Source organism: Mustela erminea, chromosome 18, assembly GCF_009829155.1.
Source record: "Mustela erminea isolate mMusErm1 chromosome 18, mMusErm1.Pri, whole genome shotgun sequence".
Classification (NCBI taxonomy): domain Eukaryota; kingdom Metazoa; phylum Chordata; class Mammalia; order Carnivora; family Mustelidae; genus Mustela; species Mustela erminea.
Genome location: NC_045631.1, coordinates 31,652,522 through 31,663,054, shown reverse-complemented (window position 1 = coordinate 31,663,054; position 10,533 = coordinate 31,652,522). Strand labels below are relative to the sequence as shown.

Here is a 10,533-nt window from a genome sequence, read left to right as displayed (position 1 = left end):
TGCTAGTACCACTTAATATATTGAGTACCAGTCATTGACAAAACACTTTTTATCTGTTAAGTCAGTTAATAGTTATTACAACCCTATGAGGTGTACAATTAATATTCCCATTTTATTGACGAGGAAACTGAGGTACAGGTTTACTTGTATAGGACACAGAGCAAGGAAATGGAAAAACCGAATTTCAAGTCTAGGCACTTTGTATCTAGAGGCCATGCCTTTAACAGGAGTGCTACACCATCTTCAGGGAAGATAATTATTGAAATAATGAGGAAGAGGAAGATTTTAGTTATGATACTATTTTTTATTCACCATCCCCACGGTGCTCATACATTAAAGTGGAGTGTTCCTGGAGTTTCGTTCTTGGTGGTCGGTTGATGCGGTTGGTGGATATTAACTGAGCCAAGATGCTGCGGAATCTGCTGGCTCTTCGTCAGATTGCCCAGAGGACCATAAGTACTGCTTCACGCAGGCAGTTTGAAAATAAAGTTCCAGAGAAACAAAAGCTGTTTCAGGAGGATAATGGAATTCCAGTGCATCTGAAGGGTGGAGTAGCTGATGCCCTCCTGTATAGAGCTACTATGGTGCTTACAGTTGGTGGAACAGCATATGCCATATATCAGCTAGCTATGGCTTCATTTCCCAAGAAGCAGGATTGACTCCAGTTTATCATCTCAGCAGGCAGTTGGGTCAGTTTCGTTCAGCTCTCTATGGACCAGTAACTGATAAATAAGTTATTTGGGGATCAATATTTATTGACTTACACTAACTGCCACCAATAAAGCAGTCTTTACCATGAAAAAAAAAAAAATAAAATAAAATAAAGTGGAGTGTTCCTGATCAGTTAGAACCTGAACATTTGGTTCTCATTAAGTTTGAACCTTATGGATATTGGAGTTATTGTGCCTCTTTGCTTGGATAAAATTTTGTAATTGGTAAATCCCCTTAAGGAGTTTTTTCATTGTTGCCTTAGAGCAATCAGGTGAGGTGGAGAGGCTGGGGGCTAAGTGACCTTTCAGCACTCACTCTGGGTTTTCCCTCAGGGCATATCTCTGATTGCTTCTTACTTACTCCCATCACCTGCCCAACTCCTCTACCTGTCCTGCTCTTATCAAGACCCCACCTGCAGGAAGCCTTCTTTGATTCCCCCTAAAGTACGTCAAGTTATCCTGCTATGTACTTCCGTCACTCCCTCCAGTTTTGGGCTGAGCCTGGCTGATAATTCTGAGTCTTGAATTTTCCACACAGGAAACTCCAGGAGGCCAAGAATGAAAGCACCAGATTTTGTGGCAGAAGATGTGGCTGAGGTCCTAGGTCAGTCCTATGTTAATAGGAGTGTCTTAAAAGGTGCAAAATGCTGAATTACAAGATATATTATAAGAAGACCTGGCTTCAGGTGGCAAATGATTCAGTAATCATCTACCTCTTTAGTCCTGGTTTCTCCAAACTGTTGACTCACTCTTTAGCTTTAGCTCAAACTCTTGTCCCTGTATTGCTCAGCGTCTGGTTGGGACGTTTATTCAAGAATCAGGTTTTGGAAGGTTAATGTGTACCAGGGAGTATCAACATGGTGGGTGAGTGAGTGGGTTCTGGAATCTGAAACCAGACCCTACTCTACTAACTGTGTGATCTCAATTACTTGGTTTAATCTGTGACTTTGTATCTTCATCTATCAAATGGAAGTAATAGTAGTACCTCCTTCGTTGGACTAGACTGAGGATCAGATGAGATCGTCCATGCAAAGCTCAGAGCATGAGGCTTCAAGCATAGGGAGAACTCTGGAAATGTTGTTAGCATGGTGAACTCAGCCCTCAGTTTTTAGCCTGCTTTCTGGTCTTAGAGCACTTCCGGGAGAATTTATCTCTTGCTGTTTGCTTTTTCAAAGCCCAAATCTAATTTGTGTTTTTCCACTCTAATCTCTTCTCCCGCCTCTAGCCTGCTCTGCCCTAGTAGAGCCCAGCTTCCAGGGCCACATCCCTTCTCTTAAATACATGTTTTAAGAGCAAGTGTTACATCCACCACAATGACTGAAATGGAAGATTAAAAATATTTTGAAAATTGATGATGATACAATGCATCCAGAACTCTTATAGTGCTGATGAAAGTATAAATTGATGTTACCATTTTTGAAAACTCTGGCAGTAAAGCTGAACACACACCTACCCTTTAATCCAGTCTACTCCTAGGTGTATTCTCAACAAAGATGTATATGTGGTATGTACACCAAAAGTCACGTAGAGGAAATTTCACAAGAGCACAATATTATCTGTTGCTGAATAACAAATTACTCTAAAACATATAACTTAAAACAACACACATTTATTATCTCCCAGTTACTGTGGATCAGGAATCCAAGAGTGACTTAACTGAGTAAAGGGCCATTAGGTCCAGTATGTGCAGTGCCTAGAGCCCACAATACTTGCCAGTACAATTTTCTTTTTGCAATAGGTGAAATACATTCTCGTTTTCCTCACTTCTCTCCCCTCTCTCACTTCCCCTCTCTCCCCCCTTCCTCCCTCCCTTCCTTCTTTCTTTTTCTTTCTAGTGAAAGAAAGGGCCCATGAAGACAAGTGCCTAGGGCCTACAAAAATCGTAGACTTCAGCCCTGACTGTGTGGTTCATGTTGAAGGCGTCTTAGGAGGTTTTAGTGAGGCTGTCATCTGGGGATACAGTCAGCAGGAGATTCCACTGTGGGAGGATCCCCTTCTAGGTTCACTGAGGTAGTTGCTGGTAGGTCTCAGCTCCTCTCTGGCTATTAGCTGGAAGCCTTAATTCCTCACCCACAGGCCTCTCCAGAGCTTCTTGAGTGTCCTCGTGACATGGCAGAGGGCTTCTCCCAGAACAAGGCAGGAGAGAGAAAGAGAGAGAGACAGAGAGAGAAACATTAAGGCAAAAGCCTCAGTGTCTTTATAACCTAATATTGGAAGTAATGGCACATCAAGAGGCCAGGCACAAAGAGTACACTTTGTATGATTTCCATTTATATAAAGTTAAAAAAAAAAAAGAGCCAAATGACTCTATGTATTAGAGGTGAGAATAATGTCCCCCCTGGAAAAATAATGACTGGGAGTAGATTTAAGGGGGACTTGGGGAGGGTGCTGCATTTAGTTTCTTCATCAGGATTTTAGTTCTATAGGTTTGTGAAATTCTCTGAGGTGTACACTTTTCTCTGTGTACATTATACTTCAAAAAGAAAAGTCCGTGTCAGAGCACTTTTATTGTCTTCCTTTCCTAAAGAGACATTCTGGAAATGATACCTGTTATGGCTTGGTGTCTATCTTTTGGTCAACATTTTGGTCCTGGCTGTGAAACCTTGACTGAACAAGTCACTTATCCTCTCTGAAGGTGGTTTGCTCCTCCGAAGAGCTGGGAGGACACATGCACTTCCAGCCTCAAAGTGTGATTGGAGAATGTTGGGTAACGTCAGGTACAGTTGAATACTGTTGTACGCAAGATTAAGTCCTAGAGTAAGGGAGTACTCTAAAAATCAGCTATAAACAAACTACCCTTGACAGTTCCATAGATAAGTCCTAAATCACAGGGATGCCCTTGGAAGCTCAAAAGCCAGGCACTAGGAGTTCTCTTCTTTTGTTTCTCTTTAGATTTCTGCCTTTGGTCTTCCTTTCTTTGGGGCAGCCCAGTACAAGATTGGCTTGAATGGCAGTGGCGGGGGGGGGGGGGGGGGGGGGGGGGGGGGGGGGGCGGGGAAGAAAAGGACTTTTCACTCTCCTAATCTTTTATGTTGAGGGCACCTAATTGAATATCCATATTACATATACCTTTATAGCAACTCCTATGTATGTGAAAACACTGAAAATTATAACCATATTAAGGAAATGTAATGATTCATCTTTGGAACAGGAACCTTCCTCAGATTATTTTGGATCTAGAAAACCTTTATGGATAATGTCAAGGTTAAACAAAGTGTCTGATTAAAGTCAGTTAACCAAAATGGGGGCTGCTTGATGCTTAATGACATGTTGGGATAATAATCAGAGAGAAAAAAGCTAAGGTCAACATTAGATATTATCATAAATAACAATTTTGTAATTATATAGTACTTTATAATTTAAAAAATCTAAATCATTTCTTAAAAATTAACCTTATTTTAAAGATGAGGCTTAACTGCTCAAGGTCATCTGACTAGTTTAACAGAACTGGGATTTATAGTCAGATCTTCTAAGTTCAAAGCCATAATACTTCCCAGGAGACCAGGAGATCTCCCCCCACTTCGTTTTATGAGTGGTGATGGTACAAAGAGGTAGGTTTGAGGATTTGTGATCTGGCTCTCCTGGTCTTGTGCCCTAGCTTTAGTCATCTGCATGATCCCTATGACCTTGAGCATCTTCTGCAGGCAAGGTTCCCAGGATTAATGAAGATAGTGAGGTGGGAAGCACAGAGTTACCTGGGTGGCTATGATTCTCACCTAGTTAGAGACCTGTTGCACTGGATGAGGTCAAAAGTTGTTCCTGTTTAAAAAAAAAAGAAAAAGTTGTTCTTGTGTGACCCAAGATGTGTGGGGTTTAGGGTTATCCAGGTGGGCGAGACAGCTGGTTTCTAGTGCTGCACGATGGGGCCAGGTTTTTTGTTGTTGTTGTTGTTGTTGTTTTGTTTTTTTAATACATACATACCTGCATCATTCTTATGAATACATTCCATATCTGCTTATCACTATATAATAAAACGTTTTGAAAAGACATTCTTGCCCAGTAAAGACGTATGTTGTGAGATAATTGTGATATCATAATTCACCCTCATGAGAGTTGGAATTCACAGTGCATAGGACAATCTTTGTGCCTTTAATGGGACTGAAGGCTCCCACACAGGGCTCGTCTGCTGATTAGGAGAACCAGATGTAGCCATTGTGAAATGGCTTAGGAAGGAGAGTAGTAGTGCGCTCAGTGGAGAATCTTCCTCACCTCCTCCCAATTTAGGAGATCTCTTGCTGTGTTCAGATTTGATTCCATTTCGGTTGTTACAATTTATAATTCCAGTGTTTCCTTCGGGACTCAGGTAGCAGCATGAGGCCCCCTGGTGGCCTGAAATCATTCATGAGTTTACTTACCAAGCATTTTGAAGGGCAGGCTGGAGAAGTAGGAACAAAGGTAGCAAGCACTCACCTGCACCTGTTGCTTATAGTTGAGGAAGGCAGAGTAGGATGACCTATTTGGGAAGAGCTGAGAACTAAGATATTTTCTTTTAAGAGAGTAAAATAAACGGACTGTGATTCTAGACTTGCTTTCTGATTTACACTTGTTTTCTGATTTTTCATTCTTTAGTTCATTTAGCAAACATTTATTGAATACCTACTCTGTGCAAGATGTTGTATTTGGCATCACATGAGGGTTAAAAAGAAAAAAAGGACATCATCCCTTCTAAAGAGCTTTAGAAGAAGTTAAAATATTTATGCCACCAACATGGCAGAAAATGAAAGTTACCCTCAGAGAATAAATGAGTAAAGACTCTGAAAGAAATAATTACTTTGAGGTAAAAGGGAAGGTTTTTTGGGAAGCTGTTTTATTTAGGCTGGGACTCTAATGAGAAGCAGGATTTGGAGACGTTTGGATGGAGAGGAACAAGATGGCATTATGGAGGAGGGAAAACAGAAGTTGAATGTACATGGAAGCAGGAAACCACAGTCTGATGCAGAATGTTAAATAGTCTGATCTGACTAACTCAGGAGTTTTCAGGCTGGACTGAAATGAAAGCTGGATACATCTGTTTGGATCGGATAGTGGAGAACCTTGAACACTTGCCTGAGAAATTTCTTCATCAGCAACGGAGAGCCTTTGAATATTCTGAGCAGAAAAGAGGCATGTCAAAGCACAGACTCTCTCCCATTGAAACCAGCCCGGTGCTACATACTTGGATTTGGCCCAGTGGGGTGTGGAGGAGTGTGAATATGCATGCATTTAAGATCATTGTGGTGTACTCTACTATAGCGAACAACTCCAGGCTTGCCCCATCTGACCTTCAAAGCCAGGAGAAACGAGGAGGCCATTGAGGCTTCTCCTACTTGGGCAAAACTACTTGGGCACTAGGCAGCAGTCAGCACCACAGGGCTTTTGTCATATTTAATTAAATTCCTTAAGAGGGTGCCTCCCTTGAAAGTGCTAGGTGAGGTTTGTTTTGTTTTTCTTTGCATTTCTAAGGCTTAAGAAAGGCTTCATGCCTCAGTATCTTCCCATACTCATTTCATGTGGTTTAAACTACATGGACCAACGATATACCTGGCGACAGTTCTGGGGTAGAGTCCTAGCTGGGTTTAGAATAGCTCAATATCCACAGAAGTCAAGCAGTGAACTTATTTGCATTGTATTAGAACTAACTCATTTAAGCATCCTAAGAATCTACACAGTGCCTGGCATAGAGTTGATGCTCAAAAAATAAGTGAAGCAAATATTTAACGGCTGATGGAATAGATAACACACATTTAATAACACATTATAAAATTCCTGACTCCAGGCATTAATTTCTTAATTGTGAATGGCATAGAAGTGTTTAGTATGTAGTGAACAATAATTAATATTATTCTTCATAAGTCATAAAGAATGATACAATAAAAAATAAAAATCCTCTAGATAAGTTAGGGAGAAGCAACATGCCCATTTGAGAGAAATGTATTTGAGATGTTTCCAATGAGGCAAGGGAAGATGGGCAATTTGGAACTGCAATAAACGTAACTACAACAGCAACAAGCATTTAAGAAATTTCAGCAGCAATAAGTATTTATTATTTTGAATGAAATGTATATTAGACTTTATATAAAAATCAAAAGTGCTAGGTTGGATTATTTTAACATTAATTTAACCCCCCATGTCATTTAGTAGCTACATCTTTTACCTTTTAACTTCTGACTCATTACAATCATCTAAAACTGTCCAATGTTAAAACATAAAAAAATTAGTTTATTCTTTAAGAAAAAGTACCACTGATGATGAGTTATTAAAAGCAAAAGAAAAAAAAGATGCCAGAGAATCTGCTTATTAAAAAAATTATCACAGAATTTCATAGAAGGATGTAAAATCCAAGATGATTTAGACTCTCAGCAGAATATTTTTTTATGCTACAACTTCTTAAAAGTGTGGGCTTTTGTATTTGTTTTTGTTTTTGTTTTTGAGGCAGGTCGCTGGTGTGCCAGAACTATCTGACTATTTTCTCATCTTTCATTGGCTGCTTTCCAAGGTGAACTGAACATTGCCTAATGCCATCATCCCCCATGACCCCTCGAATGTCTAATGTAGAGAAAGAGCTGATTTTTCAGTCTTAGAAATAGCCCTTAGAGTTAAGTTTGTCATTAAAGAAGACACAAGTAGGTTCTTCCTAAAACAGAACCCCCTCTACCCTCCCGCACTCAGTTAATCTCTATTCCTCTGGTATACCGCAATGCACCATTCATTCTCTCCCACTCTAGTTCTGGGTGAGTTGGATGACACAGGGAGAGGAAGTTTTCCAGGCCACATATCCCATTTGGTCTCATTCCGTCCTAAGCAATCAAGCTTCTCTGATTCACCACTAGAGCCGTCTGACTCTCCCGTCTCTTGGCTTTCTTGCTCCTCTGCCTCACCTTCCAGCACAAGGCACTGGAAGCTAACAATAAAAGTCCAGATGACAGGAGGACCAGACCCAAGATGGAGATGATGGAGCCGTGGGAATTGAAGCTGTAAGCCACAGCAGTGACCACTATCCCGGCAATAAGGACCACCACGGCGAACGGAATGATGCAGCGGTAACAGGAGAGCTCAGCACCACCTGTAGCAGCTGTCAACTGAATCTCACTGACCAAGGGGACCGTGGTGACCACCACTTCGCTGTTGGGGTTCTTCTCCATTGTCACAGGCTTGGAAGATGCTGGGCTTCCCAGGATCTCCTTTATGGAGTCTTCAGTCATTTTTACTAGCGATGTTTCTTCGCTGGGTTCACAGACTAGGCCTGGGGGCTCTCTCCAGAGTGGAAACTGTGGAGGAGACAGAACGTATCAGGTGAATGCATCAGAGTGAGCCCTGTAAGTAGAAGTAAAGAGCTGGGGAACCATCTCTTGGGTTCTTTTCTAGGACACACAGATGCATGTGAAAATGAGAGTTCATATTTTCTTTTCCTGATTGTTTGCATTCTCTTTGCAAAATGCAAGATAAAACGATAGCCATAAAAAAGGGGAAGATATAAAAAGCAGGAAGCACTTTACAGCGTTCAATAAACTCTGACGATCTACAAATGTTTTACAAGGCTTTCCGCTCTGTCTATTGCTTCTCATTTTTCTAAACACACGGAAAAGTCTCAATCCTAATCCAAAAGACAGCCTCCTTCATGGGGAGAATGCACTATAAACAATCCTTCAGATAGTTCGTTCCAAAACTCATAGCAACTTAGATTCTGCCAGTGTTTTCAGGCATAACATGCATTCCAAACTACCACCAATTCACTGCCCACCAAATCAGTGTTAAGACCAGCAGCGAGTGTACAAATGGTGTTCTTCTATAGCAGATGACTGTCAGTAAGTCTTCATTGTTGTAACTGTTTCACAGTGCAATATGTGCCCTGGGACCACGGTGGGGTGCACGTCAGCAAAAATTCAGCAGCAATGAGATTAGGATTTGTGATCTGAAATAGGGCAATACCTTCCAATCCATTTGAAAAAGGAAGAGCAGGGGGAAAATTCAGTTTTGTAGGATATAATTTTGTACTTATGTTAAAGATAAGATTAACTCTTAGAGTAACGAGCTATCAATTCAAAAACTTCCATAGAACTCAACAAGGAATTTCAACACTATGCAGACCATGACATGTATTAAAAAATAGGCATGCTAAATTTTCAGCAAAGTTTTAGACTTTCTCAATTTTCCCGTGCCCTTGCTGCCATTTCTGGGTATTTTGAACCAGAACATTTTAGGACAAAATCTGAAAATCTTGGTCAAAAGCATCTGGTTGAAAGGCTGCCTAGGAGAAATCAGTGAATGCTCTTGTCTGCTGTTCAGACATGTTAAGTCATTCTCTTTTGTCCCTGAGAAGCAATAGAGCAGCCAAAGAATTGAGCAGTTGCAATCACTGAAGAAATTTAGAGGAAGATTCTTGAGGCTGTTTCAATGAGATTAATACTTTGAACATATGAAGCAACCACTGAAAACAGATTCAAGCCCAAATCAACATATCACTCCCTGTGCAATGAAGCTGGATGTTAGAACTGCCTGCCTGCATATAATTTTTAGTCAACCAAAATTAATCACTGCTGTCCAGAGATACCCTAGAATCATCATTTCACCAGTTAAAGGGTATTTGAGATTATATAAGAAAGCAAAAAAAAAAAAAAAAAAAAAAGTTGCCCCCAGTGCTGATGCATAAGTTAACTTGCAAATGAAGATCTGTCCCCAGACGACATACACATACCTCAGAGAAAAGCAGTCCATTACCAGGGGAGCCACCGGACTTGGGAGGGAAGAAACAGCAGCCCTTGAGCTTCTTCCGTCAACTTCTGGCAAAAGAGCCTGTAATAGCACGTCCGTCAATAAAATGACAGGACAAGAATCTGCTCTGGGGAAAAGAAAAGATAGAAAAATACTGTGCCGTGTGCTTGGTTTCAGATCCTGGAGTTCCTTCTTTCGCTCTACCTCTGTTCCTAAATGACGCTTGTCTTTCCCTCTCTCTCTTTTTATTTCCTCCCCCTCCGGATTGCCCCTCCCTGTCTTTTTTTTTTTTTTTTTTTTTTTCCTTCGTTCTCTTCCTTGCCAGCAGATTTCGAGTTTTGGCTTCCCCCAACTCTGCTCTGTGACATGATAAGTCAGAATCATTCTAGAGTCCCCAGAGACAGGAGCCAGCTTTTATTATTTCTTTTGCAGCATTTACTAAGTAGATGGCTTTGCATTACTCATTTTTTCCCCAGCTAACCTCCAGATCTTCCTCCCACCCATCAGGCATTTTCATAAGAAAATCCCAGAGTCAGCGTTGCAGACCCAACTGAGGGGACAGAGCTGACGGGACAGACACTTTAGGGCAGCAGGAACAGCTGTGAAGTCATGGGGCAGCTGAATTCAGCCTGGAAGCCAGCAAAAATCCATGTTCCTAGGCTTCCCCAGTATTCTTTCTTTATATGTGTGTGGGGCCATCCAAGGCTTAAAACCTCCCTTGTTTGATATTAATTCACTTAGGAATGAGGGTAGGAGATGCCAAACATTTATGGTTGAGAGAGAAACCAATCATCTTGATTTAAACACAATCACTTACTGCTTGTGCTAGGAGGTGAGTACTGTTGGCAATGCTGAAATTATCATCACGATCATCACCACCTTCATCGCGGTCATTTACAGAGCACCTCCTATGGAGGTTCATCCCACTAGCTTCAAATGAGTTTGTAAATAGTGTATAAATGAGGCTCAGAGGGGTTAAATAATCACAGAGAGGTCACGCAGAAAGAAACCCTTGGTTTGAGCCCCAGTCTTTAATGGGCACATAAATCATGTGGAGAGCTCGTTAAGTGTAGACTCTGAGTTAGTAGGTCTGTAACAAGCTCCTGGCTTATGCCATGGTGTCTGCTGCTCT

At 41.2% G+C, this 10,533-nt stretch overlaps 2 protein-coding genes and 1 long non-coding RNA gene across 3 annotated transcripts; 1 reads left to right on the top strand and 2 right to left on the bottom strand.

Annotated features, from left to right (window-relative positions):
- Nucleotides 1–351: 351 nt before the first annotated feature.
- Nucleotides 352–811, top strand: LOC116577272 (cytochrome c oxidase subunit 7A2, mitochondrial). Its single transcript, XM_032320261.1, has one exon. It carries the CDS (start codon nt 408–410, stop codon nt 657–659), a length of 252 nt encoding a protein of 83 aa, XP_032176152.1. The 5' UTR covers nt 352–407; the 3' UTR covers nt 660–811.
- A 1,491-nt stretch (nt 812–2,302) lies between these two features.
- LOC116577273 lies at nt 2,303–4,779 on the bottom strand. The gene is made up of 2 exons (XR_004280471.1): nt 4,427–4,779; nt 2,303–2,830 (listed from the first exon to the last, which is right to left on the bottom strand). It is a non-coding gene; the product is annotated as an uncharacterized LOC116577273 (long non-coding RNA).
- Nucleotides 4,780–6,149: 1,370 nt separating this feature from the next.
- On the bottom strand, nt 6,150–9,787 carry TMEM100 (transmembrane protein 100). Its single transcript, XM_032320259.1, has 2 exons — nt 9,385–9,787; nt 6,150–7,957 (listed from the first exon to the last, which is right to left on the bottom strand). The coding sequence occupies exon 2, from the start codon at nt 7,889–7,891 to the stop codon at nt 7,487–7,489; it is 405 nt and encodes a 134-aa protein (XP_032176150.1). The 5' UTR covers nt 7,892–7,957; nt 9,385–9,787; the 3' UTR covers nt 6,150–7,486.
- Between the last annotated feature and the right edge of the window lie 746 nt (nt 9,788–10,533).

Excerpts from the sequence above, each read along its gene's own strand:
- TMEM100 (XM_032320259.1), bottom strand. The coding sequence starts at position 7,891 with ATGACTGAAGACTCCATAAAGGAGATCCTGGGAAGCCCAGCATCTTCC.
- LOC116577272 (XM_032320261.1), top strand. The coding sequence starts at position 408 with ATGCTGCGGAATCTGCTGGCTCTTCGTCAGATTGCCCAGAGGACCATA.